The sequence below is a fragment of the Alnus glutinosa genome, chromosome 1 (assembly GCF_958979055.1).
Source record: "Alnus glutinosa chromosome 1, dhAlnGlut1.1, whole genome shotgun sequence".
Taxonomy (NCBI): domain Eukaryota; kingdom Viridiplantae; phylum Streptophyta; class Magnoliopsida; order Fagales; family Betulaceae; genus Alnus; species Alnus glutinosa.
In genome coordinates this window covers 9,020,902-9,038,528 of record NC_084886.1, presented here as the reverse complement: position 1 = coordinate 9,038,528, position 17,627 = coordinate 9,020,902, and the positions used below count along the sequence as shown (strand labels likewise).

General features: G+C 38.8%; 1 protein-coding gene across 3 annotated transcripts in view; it reads left to right on the top strand.

Moving 5' to 3' along the window:
• Positions 1-2,006: 2,006 nt before the first annotated feature.
• The window catches only part of LOC133870958 (pre-mRNA-processing protein 40C), a 40,784-nt gene continuing 25,163 nt past the window's right edge, over positions 2,007-17,627 (top strand). For 2 of the 3 annotated variants that reach the window (XM_062308269.1, XM_062308286.1), the window contains exons 1-8: positions 2,007-2,140; positions 3,348-3,669; positions 3,766-3,912; positions 4,872-5,526; positions 5,644-5,807; positions 6,908-6,945; positions 13,186-13,264; positions 16,842-17,312. In XM_062308269.1, coding sequence (XP_062164253.1) covers positions 3,355-3,669; positions 3,766-3,912; positions 4,872-5,526; positions 5,644-5,807; positions 6,908-6,945; positions 13,186-13,264; positions 16,842-17,312 — 1,869 coding nt within the window. In that variant the 5' untranslated portion in view covers positions 2,007-2,140; positions 3,348-3,354. The remainder of the gene's footprint in view (positions 2,141-3,347; positions 3,670-3,765; positions 3,913-4,871; positions 5,527-5,643; positions 5,808-6,907; positions 6,946-13,185; positions 13,265-16,841; positions 17,313-17,627) is intronic. The other variant, XM_062308277.1, reaches the window with a different exon arrangement.

The window sequence follows — 17,627 nt, the reverse complement described above, 5'->3', positions numbered from 1 at the left end:
ATACTCTTTTGTAAAGTTATTCATTTTTAAAAAGATAAAAAAAGGTAGTAGATATAGCTTATGAGTTATGATGGTGAGACTTGATATAGATACGTGTATGTATTGTGTGTGTCATGAATGTGTATATATATAGTAAAACATATATTTAAATTGAAGATTAGATTGCTTAAAATTCTAAATAGGGTTGTACGATATAATATAATTAGGGCTCGTCTCGATTATATTATATTTATTTTATAATATAATATAAATAGTCCTCATTATTTATAATGCCATGACTTTATGTGGCTCATCTCATCTTCAAGTGATTTTAATACACGTGCTACGAGCTCGCCCTTTAAATTCAACTACGAGCCACATAAAAACAAGACTTGCAGCATCAAACATGAGATCATAATCTATCAACAAACAACTTAAACATGGGTCGTATTTATGGAAAATGTTTCCTACACAACAATGATGTATAACAATTACACAACTCTACTCACATGTGGTGAGACCCATATGAATAGGACCTACCACATGAATCCCATCCCATGTGAATAAAATTTTGTAATTATTATGTAAGAATTATCTCTCCTTATTTATTAACATGCCATCACCATGAAACGGTCATAACAACTAGTCAAGTGAGGTTTTGATCCTCTTTAAGGCAGTAGATTCAAGTTCCGCAGGGTTGACCGAGTTAACTAGCAAGTAAACAAATAAAGGAAAAAAAAGAAGGAAAAAGAGATTCAAATTCTAACTTTGGAAACCACGGGTACATGGTAGTATCCTAAATTAAAATTATTTATGTGTTCAGCAGGTTTGCCTATGCCACAAGGTAACAATGTAGAATATATATATAAAGTTAACAATGTAATCTTTTTTCCAGTAATTGAGTGAACAAACACTTTTTCAAAGCATTAAAAGCACACCCTTCAAAGTTATAAAAAGGAAGGGTGACCGATAACTTTATTTTCTTAATTTATTTATATAATTTTAAATAAAAGAGGCATTCATCTTTTGCCTATTACTTTTGCAAATTCACTATTATTACAAGAGATGTGTAACATATAGAAACCAACAATTTCTCTTAAATAGTGTTACTTTTTACATTAATTTATAACGTTCATTTTATATTGGCTAACTTCCTATGTTAGCTACTTTAAAAAAAAAAAAAAAAAATTATTTAAAACATAACACGTTAGCTAATATGAAATAAATATTATAAGTTTATGTGAAGAGTAGCTTTATATTAAGATAAGAATATATTTGTTATGCATGTTAAATAATTTAGTGTACCTAAAGTGGCCGGGCTACTTCCCATTTAGTGTTCAAAAGTATTCCCGAAAACTCTCATTTCCTAACTTCTTTAATAATTAAAAGCAGCAAAAACCCTCATTTTTTTTTTTTTTGAATAATCTCCGGAACCTTCATGGCTAAAAAAGAAACCCCACAGGGAATTACAACAAGGCCAAAACCATAACAAATACAAATAACATAAAAGGCGAGAAATTGCCCGAAAGCTACATCAGTGCCCGTAGGCCAATGTAGTAAATAGAGATGAAGAAACTCTATCTACTAAGTCAGGAAAGATCCTGGCTTGAAGCAGCTACCAAAAGGTAGATTGTGAACAAATATATAAGAATGTACAAATACAAACAGAAAACATTAGAAATACAGCACTGGGAGAATCGCTGCCGGAGCTCAGCGTGTGTAGAGCACGCTCCTCTTCCGGTAACCTTTCCAGCATCAAACGACCTCCAGAAGTCCAGAACGACACTAAATAAGGCCAGATATGCAAACTGTGACCCTCACACGCTAGTTCAGGGAGGACACTCCCAAAGAGAAACTCTCATTTAAAATAATAGTTTGTTTCCGTTTCCCGAATTTGAATAGAAAAATAAAAAATAAAAATAGTGTACTCTACTCACAAAAAAAATAAAAAAATAAAAAAATTTGTACCCTACTCAGGGTGATGTGGCGTGAACACATGGCAAACTAGAGGAAGATGGGAGTATAAAGAGACGGGAGCAGAGTGCAAAAACTTTTTCCCCGGTGAGTCGTATTATGGCGTTAGGCCATTTCGAGGGTTAAACTCAAACTCAAAACGACATCAGATGCATTGCTTCCACTACTTTGACGAACGCAAAAACTGGTTAGTATTGCCTCTTACCCTATGTTTGTTTCGGCAGAAAATACTTTCCGAGAAGTTTTTCTCAATGAATTTGAAAACCAGTTGTTAATTTTCAGTTGAGCATTTCCGTCTTTTAGGCCTTCTTTAATTTGTAGTGATTTTTTTATTTTTGTAGAGAAAAGTTTTCTTCTTACATAGAATGGACCCCTAGGGTTATAGTTTGCCTTTGTTGCTGTTCTTGTTTTTTCGTTTTCTGTAATTATTATTTTATGTTAAAGAGAAGTTCAGAACCTCACGCATAATTCACAGAGTTAGTTACGTTTGGTTGCCGAGATATTGTGGGAAGGAAAAGAAATGAAAGGAAAATAATACTCGTCATGGTTCCCGAAGATGCAATATGAGAACCAAGTTGTAGACAGTATCCGGGGTTGGATTTATATTTAATATTTTGGCATTTTCTTTTTGGTTGGATTACACATTGCAAGAGAAGGCCACCGTAGAAGAGGACATGCAAGTTTTTTCGAATAAATAAAATCTAGAAAACCAGAATTAAGAGCTTAACTAAACACTGTGTCATCCATTCATACAGATGGCAGGCCAAAGTAGCATACAAGTCTAATTATGCGCTCTGTCCAAAGCCTGAACTGCATGACTCCTTTGTGTTGCATTCCTATATTTGCTGCCCCAACCTGAAATCACCTTATAAACTTAATTGGGCATAATCCGAGTCACTTTAAATAGGCTTCTCCTTGAACTTTCTCCTTCAAAGCTTTATGAGAAGTTTCCTTATTTCTTCCCCCCCCCTTTTTTTTTTTTTTTTTGGAAAAGAGGATTCCCTAAAGGTATTTCTTGTGTTGCACATGTCATTAATTTCAACAATGCACCAGAAGTGATGCTAATTGCTTTGTGGAGACTGTTATGTTTGACACTTATAGGGGATCTAAATCTTGCTTGAACTAGAGTTATGTTTTAAGAATTATGACAAAAGCAAAGGTGTGTGATTGGGATTGTAAGAGGAGGACGAAGATGAGGAGGGGGTCTAGAAATGATGATAACGTGGCGATGCTGGTGGTGGTGGAGTTTTGACCTTCGTTAAATTTTACTTCTCTTAAGATCACAACCCCCTCTCCTCCCGTGCTATATAAGATTTCTACAGTTTCTATTCTCTCTTTTCCTTCTACTTCGCATGGTCAGGATTGTTGTCTTGTTGACTTCATATCATATGCAGATAAAACATGGCATCACCAGCTTGGTTAACGCCGGAAATGCAGCCATCAACTCCTCGAGCAACTGTACCTGGTCTACCTGCTGTAGTGTCATCTGGTGGCCCTTCAACTCCAACTCCAACTGCGGCTGCTCCTGCTCCAGGTGCAAGCACACCTACCTCAAAGGGTTCAATTTCTACTTCAAGTGGTTCAGTGCAAGGACCTGCTCAAGCAAGATTTGCTAGTGCACCTGGCTATGTCGTTCGTGCACCTTCATTCTCTTATAACGTGTTTCCAAATGCTACCACCCCTTCTGGAAGCTCTCAGCAGTCATCATCTACTTCTGTCGGTGCCAATTTATATTGTTTGTCTGACTTCTGGATGGATTTTTTGTATTATTTATCTCTGATTCTGATTAATTTGTAGCTATTTATGATGCAGGTCATTAACTCAGATCCACCTGCATCTCCAATGGTGGTTCAACCGCCGGTTACAAGTCTGTCTTCATCTGCTGCTCCCTCTTTTTCATATAACATTTCACACAGTAGTGTTGCTTTCCCTAGTAACTGGGAGTTCCAATCTAGTGCGGTAAGGGTCATGTTTTTGAGGAAACATAAGGTTCTCTTAGGTGAACTGTGATTATTGCTTTATTGCTAGAGTTTATGGTGCAATATGACCATAAAAACCCTTAAGGAAACACAGACCCGTTTGGAAGCTGTGTTACTGGAATGTTTTTCTTCTTCTTTTTCCTCTCTTTCTCTCTCTTTTTTCTATGAATAAATACATGTTTGGTAGCTAGAGGATTTTGGCATATATGTTGGAGAAGATGATCAATGCTTAGGCCTATGTTAGCATTACCGCATGCAGATGAAGATGATTCACATACTTAGGCCTTTGTTACCACAACTGTATGCAGATTTGACAGAGAGTTTAATCCAGATATGTTATTGTTCAAATGAACTAGATAGGTTGCACTGAAGCAATGGTGACAATTGTCAATTTGGCTATTTAAGCTGTGTTATTTTGTTTTATTTTATTTTTCCAATCCCTGGGTTTTGTTCCATCAAGAAATGTTTGCAGTAATTTTTTAATAAGATTGTCTTTGGCATGAGAGAAATGCTCGGCAATTTGAAGATGTAGAAACATTGGTGTTGGAGTTGCGAAGAAATGTGCTTAACACTTTATATTTATGGATATCAGCTCATCATAGCCCGGGTTGTGTTTATTTTTGCAGAGTTTTTAAATTTATGCTCATATTTTTCCTCATTTTAGGGGATCTCTTGTATACTTCATGTGTACTAGGGTTGCGTCTCTCTGCTCTTTTTCAATAATATGACATTGTTTATCATTTTTTTTAATAAGATTGGTCTATTACGTATAAAAAAAAAAGAAATGTTTGCAGTAATTTTAGTGAATCATGTCTAATTATTGCTTGTGAGCCATGAAATTGAAATATTATGACTGTTATAGCATATAAAATCAGTAATGGTGATTGCTTTGATTTGTATCCCAATAATTAATTGTACTAATATATTTGCTGATTCCAGAACACATCGGCTGCTGTTACACAAGCCGCTGGTATTTTTCCATCTGCATCAACTATCTCTCAGTCTGTTTCATTGCCTGCTGATACTTCTTCAAGTTCTACAATTCCTGTATCTTCAACTCCTAACTTGAGCCAAGCAACCTCATGGATGCCCTCTGCCCCATCTTTTTCTATGCCAACTGGAATGCCTGGAACTCCTGGGACACCTGGGCCCCCTGGAATAGCAACGTCTGCACCAATTTCCTCTAGTCTGACCTTTCCATCTGCTGTTATGGATTCTTCTTCTTCAGCTGTCCTAAGACCCACTATGCCAACAGCCCCTATTGCATCAAATTCAATTGTTCAGCCTCAAATTTGCCCTCCCTATGCATCGTTTCCTGCTATGGCTCCTCCTCCTCAGGGAATCTGGTTGCAGCCACCACAGATGGGTGGCATACCTATGTCCCCATTCCAGCCATACCCTACTGCCTTTCCTGGTCCCTTTCCTTTGCCAGCACGTGGTATGCCTCTCCCTTCTGTTCCTCTACCTGATTCTCAACCTCCTGGTGTTACTCCTGTGGGAACTGCACTTGCAATATCTGTGTCTTCTGCTGCTTCTGGTCATATGCTGGCAGGAACTTTGAAGACGCAGACAGAATTACCTCCTCCTGGTATTGGTATGCCCATGGTTTCGCACTGAATTACTGATAAAACAATGTACGAGTTTTTTCTTCTACATTAATGTCATGTGGAGTTCTTTTTTCACTTCATCAATGTCACTTGGGGTTCTGCAGATAACAGGAAACATGTAGACGAAGTTGGAACCCACAATGGAGCTGCTTTCAATGAACAATTAGATGCCTGGGCTGCCCACAAGACTGAGGCTGGAGTTGTATACTATTATAATGCTTTGACTGGAGAATCCACTTATGCAAAACCTCCCGGCTTTAGAGGGGAGGTATTTACAGTTGTGATTTGCTTTCTTTTAGTACTTTTTTATGTCATTGTTCTGAGATTCTATGGGCTTCTATTTCAATTTCTAAGTAATTAATACTTTAAATGTTAGAGCATTTGGCATTAGTAATATTACCGAAAAATTGCCAAATTATATATGACGTGCTAGAATAATTGATTCTTTTCTTCTTTCATTTTGTATCTTCAACAAAATCTGGCATGCATATATAGCTAGATAGAAGAATCTTGGAAAGTGGCATTTGTTTGGAGTTTACATGTAAAGATCATTAAGCATTTAATCACATGGGTTCTCCTTCAGATAGGAAGTCTCGAAGCCTGGAAGGTTATTCTCAGTAGGTTTTATATGAGGACATAATTTCTATAAATATAAATTAGTTTTAAGCTTTTGTTTTAGGGAAAAATCATATTTAGCCTCTAGGTTTTTATCTGATTTGAATTTAGTAGTCTTTGAGTTTCTAATTTCAAGAATATGGTCCTTAGGTTTTGCCTAGATTTTAATAGGTCCCTCTATCACTTTTTCGTTAAAATGAATGGTTTGTCAAATGTAACGTGTGTCTCAATTGACACGCTAGCATTCATATCAACACCTAATATCAACGTCTTATCATTAAACGCTAAATCATCCATTAAAAAAAAAAAAAAAAACCAAAAGACTCCAACTCCAAAAACAAAAACTATATTCTTTGTCATCTTAATCTTCTAAATTTGTAGGATTAAAGGAAAAACCATTAACTTTGATGTTGGGATAGACATTGGCATGTCAAATGAGACACACATGACAAATAGAAGGTTGTTAACTTTGACGGTAAAGTGATAGAGGGGCCAATTTAAAACTGGAGTCAAACTTAATGACTTTATTCTTAAAATTGAAAACCCAAGGACTAAATTCAAATCAGATGAAAACTTAGGGGTTAAATGTGATTTTTTCCTTTCTTTTACTGCATGACTTCCAAATATCTATAATGAGGGTCCTTAGGACTGGCAATTGGTTCTTTGGCTATCATGTGTGACTTTTAGATTAGCCTTGGTGCACCTGATTAAATAATGGCCTTTTTTTTTTTTTTTTGGCCGATACTGTTGCAGCTTGATAAAGTTCTTGTGCAGCCAACTCCAGCTTCAATGTAAGTTTTGTTATTACTTTTTAGGATATTTGTAAAATTATTACCAATCTTGTGTGAAGGAAACGAAAGAGTTTTGATTGACAGTCACTATTCCTGTTCTCTGGTTTTGTTATCCATATGCATGTTATATTTCACTTTGCCAATTTCATTATCGATGTGTGTTGTATGCTATTAAGATACTGTTCAGTAGGGGTGTACAAGCGGTTGCGGTTATTTTCTCTTAACCACAACCGTTTTAGGCGGTTCTCATTTTTAAGTAGCCGCAACCGCAACTAATAGGCCGGTTAGCGGTAACTGCAACCGGCAGTTATGCAGTTATTGGAGGCCGGTTATTAACCGCTAACCAATTTTCAAGTAATGGGGCTTTTTAGTTTTTTGGGCCTTCTTTAGGCCTCTTTTTATGGTTGAATTTAGTGATAATGTAAAGTCTCTCTGCAGACTCTTATGCTCAAAGATCAAAATGATACAAATTATACAATCCATACCTTAACTTTGTTAGGACTTTCTTACCAAGTTTATGCTTGTAGTCTCTCTGCAGCCTACCTTTCCAAGGTTCTCTCTTCAATTTTTCAACAAGGAGAATCAATTTCTTATTAAATTTAACTTTCAAATTCAAGGGCTTGGATCATGAAACATTCTTCAATTTTTCATTCGAACTATCTGGGCGTTCTATTTTTTGTATTTTTTTAAACAATGTCTGGAAATTTGCATGGCTCAGCCTCTTCAAGCATCGGAACTACTATTCTTATGGAGGGTCCTAGACTTGGAATTTTTGTCTTGCGATGGATTGCTATTCTCAACACCTTCATTGCATCTTCCTTACGACCGTTGAGATGATTGAGTCCACCAGGTCAAGCAAACTCTCTTTGCCATTCATTTTGCTGTGTACCCAGCAGACTATGCCCTTGTTCTCTCTAGACTCTGGCTCAATCGGCCTCTTTCCTGCCACCAGCTCCATTAGGAGTACCCCAAATCTGTAGATTTTGACGTTTAGTTATTTTTATACACACACACACACACACAACATAATATAATAATATATATTATAAACCGCTTAATCCCAAGGGGTTGGCTCAAGTGGTAATGGCCTTGATCTTTGTGGTAGTCCTATGAGGTCTAAAGTTCGAATCTCCTTGAGTGCAAAAAATTCCTTGGGGCCAACCCATCGGCAAAGCTAGATTATTACCCGATCCGTGTGGAGATGACGCTTTATACAGGTCTAAGGTTTACCTGATAGTGGTGGGTACTCGAAGTGGCCATTCCTTGGAGGGGTTTTTCGTCATAAAAAAATGGGTTAACTGTTATTAATCGCTTTTGCCTACCTTCAAAACCGTTAACTACAACCGGCCTAGGCGGTTATGCGGTTATTAGCTGTTAATAACCAGCCGTAATCAATCAATTACCCATAGGGTGAAACAGAATGATTGAACTTCACTGCGTATATGTTTCAGAGAAAACTTTTGTTACCCTGCTCCACCCAAAAAAAAAAGAGATTTGAACAAAAAAAGGATTGCCATAGGTAGGATATGCAAGCCCATTATGAGTGGCTCTGTGTTATGCTAATAGCCTTGATTGCTATGGAAACACCTTACTTTCTCTGGATGTCTTCATGACTGGCTCTCCAGTTTTTGGTTGCTGCTCACAACTGCCTGCTTCATTAATGTCCCCGTTGAAAAAGAAAATTGGAGACCTATTAAAAGATTATCTCGTGATAGTTTGTACCTCTCTGCCCCATTGTACTTGGATAGCCTTTGCTCACGGGTATAAAGGTTCTCTCATTTAATTGGCTAGATGATTAATGCACGCTACATCTGTACAAATAAATTTACAAAGTGAAAGTAAAATAATATGTGAAAATTTTCATTTATTATGGATTTTCAGGTATATAATTCCTTTAAATGTCAGCTTTGTTTGAAGATTTACTCTTTCAGTATTTTATTGTTATTATGGGCAAATCATATGAATATATGTTAGCATTTGTTCATTTAATTTATTTACTTATTGGAAGAGAAAGTCCGTAATGTTAAGACTGGAGAACTTTATTGGTTGATGGCTCTGGTTGATTTACTGTCTGGCCTGATTCTGATCTAAAGACTTCACTGAAGAATACCTTGCCTTTATCCAAATTGTTCCGTGTTGTGCTCGCCTATGGTTAATATTGTACCCTTCTGTATTTCTAAAACAATTTGTTTTCGACTTCAAGAAATTACTGGGTGCGTAGGTCTTGCTGGTTTTCTTGGGTTTTTTTTGGGCTAGTTGGGTTGTTCCTGTATATACTTCATTTGTACTTAGGGGCGCCTTACGCTTTTTTAATATAATTTTCTTACTTATATAAAAAAAAAAAAATAAATAAAATTACTGGATTGAATCAGTTCACCAGTGAGCCATGTCTATGTTGACAATTAGCGAGGAAGGAATAGACCAAGCTTGCTTAGGCTTATAAAAAAAAGTAAAGGTCTGCCTATGGAGCAAACCAAAGAATTATCAAATATTTGTGATTTGAATTGACATATATAGGAGTTATATTCATGAGCGGTCTTAATCTATTTAAAAATAAATTGGTTAGGACCCCAATGGTAGCTCAATTGGTTGGGTACCACGCCTCATGAAGCGAAGGTCATCAGTTCGAATTTCCCATTCCTTTTCCCTTACGGTCAAAAAACTTACTTGTAAGACAAAAAATAAAAAATAAAAGATAATAATAAGGTAGTTCCTGCAGGTTCATAGCCAAATATATATATATATATATATTTTTTTTGATAAGTAATTGCAATTATATTAAAAAGCGCAAAGGGGCGCAACCCTTATACACGGGAAGTATACAAGAGAACCCCTAACAGGGATGAGCAGGGAATAAATTTAAAAATTCTACATAAGTAAAAGAACTCAAACTATGATGGGGCGCTATCCAAGAATATAAAGTATTGAGCAACCGCTTCCGAAGCTCCACCATAGATGTCTCTACATCTTCAAATAGCCTAGCATTCCGCTCCCTCCAAATACACCACAGCAAGCATAAAGGAGCTAACCGCCAAGCTTCAATAGCTAGAGCACCCCCAAACGCCGCCCCCCAACAACTCAGCAACTCCAACACCGTACGTGGCATAACCCACTCGACCCCAAATAAGGTAAGGACAAAGCTCCAAAGAGCCTGGGCTACCTCACAGTGAAGCAACAAATGATCAATAGACTCCCCACTCTTTTTACATAAACAACACCACTCAATTACTATCACCTTCCTCTTACGCAAGTTATCATGCGTCAAAATTTTGCCCAAAGCAGCTGACCAAACGAAGAAGGCCACCCTAGTTGGAGCCTTAACACGCCAAATATTCTTCCAAGGGAAACACGGGACAACAGGGCCACCTTTCCTAATAAGCTCTTTGTAGAAGGATCTCACCTCAAATAGACCTTTTCTAGAGGGATTCCACACTATCCTGTCACCCTCCCCATGCCGAGCCGAACTGGAGTATAGACGATCGAAGAAAGAAATGACCATATCCACCTCCCAATCCTGAATATGTCTCGTGAAGAGAACATTCCACTGAATAGCCCCATTATGAACCACCAAATTATCTTCTACCGTCGCATCTTTATTCCTTGCTATACTAAAAAGAGCTGGAAAGCATTGCTCCAAGGATCTATCCCCACACCACCTATCTTGCCAAAAGTTAATATTTGATCCATTCCCCAGTTCGAACCGAACAAAGTTACGAAATTCCTCCCACCCCCTCCTAATATGCTTCCATACACCTACTCCAAATGAACCCAAAGCCTCTTTCGAACACCACCCCCCCTTTAAACTCTCAAACTTGGCATCAATCACCAATCGCCATAAAGCCTCTCTCTCCCTACCATATCTCCACAACCACTTACCCAAGAGAGCTCGATTGAATTGGATGAAATTGTGAACTCCCAACCCACCTGTAGGCAAAGGTGTGCAAATCTTGTTCCAATTAACTAGATGAAATTTGGTCTCGTCACCAATGCCACCCCACAGAAAATCCTTACGAATTTTATCAAGACGATTAGCCACCCTCACTGGGATAGGAAACAATGATAAATAATAAATGGGGATGTTGGAGAGCGTACTATTAATAAGAGTCAACCGAGCACCCTTTGACAAGTACATCCGCTTCCACCCCGCCAACCTCCTTTCCATTTTTTCAATAACACCATTCCAAATAGAGGTGGACTTGTAAGGAGCACCCAACGGCAAACCCAAATAAGTCATAGGCAGAGAAGCAACCCGACAACCAAGAAGATTAGCCAGCCTTTCGACATCCTCTACTCCACCAATAGGGACGATTTCTGATTTCTCTAAATTAATTCTCAAGCCAGAAACTGCCTCAAAACATAAGAAAATACATCTCAGATGTCGAATCTGTTCTTCTTGAGCGCCACAAAAGATCAAAGTGTCATCCGCAAACAGCAGGTGATTCACAACTACGGCCTCGGAATCCCTGGAGCCCACTGAGAACCCAGTCAAATTACCCTGATCCAAAGCGGCAGTCAACATCCGACTCAAAGCCTCCATAACCACCACAAACAACAAAGGAGAAAGAGGATCTCCTTGTCGCAACCCACGAGAGCTACTAAAAAAACCGGCTGGGGTTCCATTTACAAGAATAGAAAATCTCACCGTAGATATACAAAAACGTATCCACTTCCTCCATCTTTCCCCCAAACCACATCTCTGCAACAAATAAAGCAAGAAATCCCAGTTCACATGGTCATAAGCCTTCTCCAAATCCAGCTTACACAGAAGTCCAGGTTCCCCCGAACGAATATGACTATCCACACATTCATTTGCAATAAGCACAGAGTCTAATATTTGCCTATATATATATATATATATATATATTAATTTCTTAGGGTGTTGGGTTTCGAGGGTTCTTGGATGGGTATGTGGTGTGCTCTTTGAGGGTTTGGGTTGGGGTTAGTTGCTATCGTGAGATGGCTTGGGTGGGTTCTATCTTCCTTTTTTAGGGCTTTTTTTTATTTTCAAGCAATGCGTTGTCTTGTATACTGCCGGTGTACTAAGGGGCGCCTGACGCTTTTAATAAAGTCAGATTATTACTTATCAAAAAAAAAATATATATTAATTTTGCTGGTTGAGGGCGTGTGACTGGTTGAAGTTCTGTTTGGCTTTTTTAGCAAGTTTGCCTGCTCCCATGTTCACTTGGTCTCCAAGCTTATGTTTCTTTATACAGGATTGACATGTTTTGAAGGTATGGGAGATATTATCTGAAAAATTGCTAATACTTGACTGATGCGTCTGTTTATTGACCGAGATCGAAAGATTCTTAGAACTGATGCCACCCTATGGTAGGTTCTAGTCCTTTCTCTCTCTGTCTCTCTCTACATTCTACCTGCTTTTACTCCAGCTAGCTCTCTGCCCCCCAACTTAATTAAAGGCCCTCTTTTTGTCACTTGTAGGATCCCCTTTTCCTCAACCAGCCTCAAAGTCTTCTTTTCTATGAATATAGCCTGTAGCCCCTGACCTCTGAGATAGTTGTGAAGATGGTGTTTTGCTATTTTCGAAAGAACTATATAATAGTTAATTCTGCAAAAAATTATGAAAATTAGCCTAACTGATATTATGGTATAAGGTACAAGTATCTAACAAGGTAAATTGTCAATTGTAGTAAGTGTGAGTATGAAAAGTAAATTATAGCTGTTACAGGTAGTGAAGCAAGTTGGTCCTTTACGGCTTGACTGTTGAAGGTCTCTCTTTTATGGTTTAACTGGTGGTCAGGTTCCACCTTTCGAAACCTACTAGGCAAGAAACACATTTGATGGCAAAGTGCTCGTCTATCATATGCTTGATATTTGTTTATCCAAAATCTTAGAAGATAGTATTTAGAATGGGATTTGAGCATATCAGTGTTCTATCTCATGGATACCATATGCTAGCCACTCCTATTGATGTACATGTTCATATGAACCTGTTTTTGTTGATTTTATTTGAAACTAATCTACTTCACTATTTTGGAGTTAAACACCTTATTTGATTTACCAATTGATCTCTATAAATCTTGTCTTTGGTTTTCTGGTTTAATTTTGAGAAGTGCTGTGATTTAGTGGCATGATATCTTTAAACTTCTCTAGTTTACTTAGCTTTTTTATCGGCTCTGTTTTCCTTTTACCTATTAGAGTCGTTGCAGGTGATCTTGCTGTCTAAAAGTAATTCTTCAAAATTTTTCTTTCTAAGCTGGTGTGATGTTTTCTTGTGGTCAGGGTTAATATATCTGGTACAGATTGGGTATTGGTCACCACAAGTGATGGCAAAAAATATTACTACAACAGCAAAACGAAGGTATGGGTTGTTTGTTCAGATTTTTGGGTACTCAAAGACTCCCTCTCTTTCTCGCACTTTCTCCTCCCTCCACCCCAATATCGGGGGTCGTTTATTAAATATTACCAGCATGGCTAATGATCCTATTACATTGCAAGGTTCTGCAAATCGTTTAAGAGCTAAAACGGTTTAGATGCATTCTCATTTTCTCTTTCTGTATGTTTCATTTCTTAGGCTTCATGATGTCGAGTGAGTTTATGTTTTGTTAGCGAAACCACTTTAGTTCTTGAAGAGGGTGCAATGTATTCGACTATGCCGAGTGTATATACCATTACCAGATTGCGTTATTTCCTCTTGCTATCGTAGGCAAGGTTACCAGAATTCATTGGTAGAACAAACCATTTTCTGGGAGAAGATGCAGTTGTCTGTACTAGAATGCCCATATGCTACATTTTACCCCCTTGTTATTGGAATTTAAAATATTTGATTGACTACAAACATGTGTATTTGTATGTATTTTTGAATGTATGCATGTGCGTGCATGCATGCATTTATGCCTGTAATAGAAAGTTGATGAGTTAATAAAAAAAAATAAAATTTTAGTACATAAAATATTTGAAAATTTAAAATATATTGACGTTATGTAATTGATGATACTAAATGGATTTACGTACTTTAAAAGGAAAAGAGATATAGACTCATATAGATTGGCTATGGAACATGCTATTCTGAATTTGCTGTTCCTTTTTTTTCTCATCTTAAATGTGGTCATCATTTTTCTTTTGATATGATAAATCCTCTATGCATTTGTGTATGTACCCTAGGGGTTTTCTTCATTCACCAAAATTCATAGACCAGAGGCTCCCTAACTGCAACAGTTTCCATAGGAGGCGAAGAATGAGGACCCGATGAAGAATGAGGACCCATCAGAGAAGGAGAGGCGGTGATCGTCGCCAAAGACTCAGCAATCAAACTCTTGTTAAGCTGCGCATCCTTCCGCTTTCGAGAAAACCTCAACACTGACTTAGACTCCAATGGATAGATAGGCGCCCCAGATTCTGACATCACGGGAAGTGAGAGCCGAAGCCGTTCACCCAACGTTGCCGCCCTCGAAAAATCTGACCCAACAATAGTGAAGCTCGGCACCGAAGGAAATTCCTCAATAATCGGTTCTTGCTCAAAAGGAGCTAGACCAAAGACTTTCACAGAAGGGATAGAAATGGTAGGGAAAGAAAGCGCAGATATGTGCGTAGAGCGGAAAGAAGAGGCGTGCACAGACGACGCCGGAGCAATAGAATCCCACCCAGAAAGCACTGGAACATATTCCAGTTTAGAGTACGACTGAACAAGACCAGTGAGGGTTGGAATAGTACCTGGAATCGCCGTTGAAGACCACAAACTTGGGAATGCTTGTTACGCTTCTGGGACTGTGATCCGCCCAACAACCGCACCATAACCCAACGAAGGCTCAATACATGTAACCATAGTAGCATCCATGACCGTCGAAGACGTCACCTCCGGGGAGACGAGAGATCTGATCAATCCCCAGACTTGGACTCGCATCCGGACCCAAGACCCGCCCTAGAATCCAATGAGGGCTCAGGACTCGAATCCATAGCATACGCTACGGGCTCAAAACCCTGGTAAGGATCTATGACCCTCTTGGCATTGAGCTTAAACACCAACCGACTGGACCCAGCTCGAAACTAGAAACCGTTGAGAGCAGCCTTATACCTCTTAATCATTCGACCAGCCACAAAATCACCCACCTTACGCGTAAGCCCAAAAGAGGACTTAAAGCCCAGTCTCTTCGAAAACCCACAAACCCAATCTAAAGCCTTGGCGAAGTGTCCGAACAGCTTGAGAATCTTCCTGAACACACCAAGCTCCCCTACACTGAAGCGTTGACCTCAACCTCTGCATCCCTAGAGATGATGCAAGTCGAGCTACCTCTAAAGTCTCAAGAACTGAAACAATCATCAACACGAAGGTGTTCTTACCCAGGGGACCAAGTGTTTGCATTTCCGGAGCGAAGCAATCTACCACCTGCCAAACCACCTCCATCTCCATACCTAGCGGATGAAACTTCTCCAACTCGCACCATTCCACCACCTCCCGTGCGTCTTCAACCTCTACCGCACCCCGCGAACCCGTTGTTTGAACCAGAGGCCGGCAACCCATGATAGAGACGGTTGCTGTCTAGCGCACCACCTCCGCAAACGACGGAAATCCTACATCCTTTCCCAACTTTTCCCCACCAGTGGACCACCAGAAGACGGAGACCCATTCGTGGCTTCAAGAAAGGTTAGAGGTTTGCTCAACTCCCCAGAAACACGGCTCCAACCCCGCCCATCAAGGCTTTCAGGAATCAGAATTTGTCCTCTTTGACCACCCACGGCGTAAATCGCTGCCTCCAAAAACCAACTGGACCTATTCTCACCTCTTTGAACGATGGTTGCCTTAGACCCCTCGTTAAAGGATTTGACGAAATCCTCGATCCTAGGATTTTGCAACACCTCTTCCACCATTGATAGCAGCCAAGCAACATCTCGTCCTCAAAAGAGCAACCCCTGAGAACCCTTTCCTCTTCTCCTCCATCTGAAGCTGTGCTAACCCTATCGCCACCGAAAAACAGAAGGATTTAGCCTCCAAAAAGAACCGGCTTGGCGTCCCCAACTACAAACGGCAATTGCCTACGGGGAACGCATCGGACACGCCTCCACGCTCCATTCACAAGTCCACTGAAACAGGATGTCACAAGCTACCTACTGACCGAAACTAACGAGACGCCACCACCCTTTTCCCTTCTCCTCCTCCCAAACTAACGAGCCTACCAAAACAAATCTCTTTACCCCTGTTCGTCCAAAGCTGTGAAGCCCAGAAAGAGCTAGGACTCTTGGTTCTACTCGGGGCAAAAGCAAGAGGGCTTTGCTATGATGTAATGTTGCTGAGGGTTTTTGTTGGGGTGTTTTGGAATTTTTGTTGTGGTTGGGTCTTTGCGGGTTTTTTTTTTTAATTTTTTATTGTTTCTTTGCCTTTTATGTTTTTGTGTCCTTTTGTATACTTCCTGTATGCTCAGGGGCGCCTACGCTTTTTATAAAATTTTCTGATTACCTATCCAAAAAAAAAAAAATGTAGTCTCTTATATGGTTTAGATACCAATCAGATATAATGAGGTAAAGTGGGTGCACTGAATTTCTTTGAAATGGTTTGAGTGGCCTCATTTTCTTCAATTTGATTAAATTAGATGATGATTTTCATAGACCAGTATTCCACATATATAGTATATATGTTAAACTGTAATTGAAGATCATCATAGATTAGCATTCAGTAATGTAGTTGTAGAAGCTGTGATGATTATTTTAGTATATATGTCTACTCATGTTTCTAGATTAACTTCTGTAGTTGTATTGGAGATCTCTTTGTTTATGTTGATGATGTTCACAAAGTCTCTCAACTCTTGTTTTGTATTGACTTGCTAGTCATGTTTTCAAATAAACTAGCCATTGATAAGATTGTCTCATTTTAAATGTTAGAAGTAGAGCTGTAAAAGCAAATATTTACGTCTAACGAAATGTTTCTACTATTTCAATAACAGATTAGTAGCTGGCAGATCCCTTGTGAAGTGACAGAATTGAAAAAGAAGCAGGATGGAGACACATTAAGAGAACCTTCAATATCGTTACCACATACTAATATATCGACTGAAAAAGGACCTGCTCCAATCAGTTTAAATGCTCCTGCTATTAACACAGGTGGTCGTGATGCTATGGCTCTTAAAACCTCGATTGTGCCAGGATCATCGTCTGCTCTGGACTTGATAAAAAAGAAGTTGCAGGACTCTGGAGCTCCTGGTACTTCCTCACCTGGTCCTGCACCATCAGGAACTGTTGGATTAGAGTTAAATGGCTCGGGAGCAGTTGATACCACAGTTAAAGGTCTGCAAAGTGGGGACAGCAGAGATAAGCAAAAAGATGCTAATGGGGATGGTAATATGTCTGATTCGACCTCAGATTCGGAGGATGCAGACAGTGGACCAACGAAGGAGGAGTGTATTATCCAGTTTAAGGTCTTTCTTGCTTCTGTTTCATTTAAAAAATCAATATTTTCTTATTTGTCTGCCCTTCCATTTTTGGAACATGAGCATCCTGTTGTTATTATTATTATTATTTTTTTATTTTGATTTCTGATTGTATGTCGATCCATATATATCCATTTTCTTCCAAAAGCTTACCAACCTAATAAAAACAATATTCCTGAGTTCATCAGCATTTTTATAATGATGATATTCTCTTTAAAACAGCTGATAATTTCTTCTTATCTATGACTTATCAAAAAAAATTTCTTCTTATCTATGAGATACCCCCCCCCCCCCCCCAAAAAA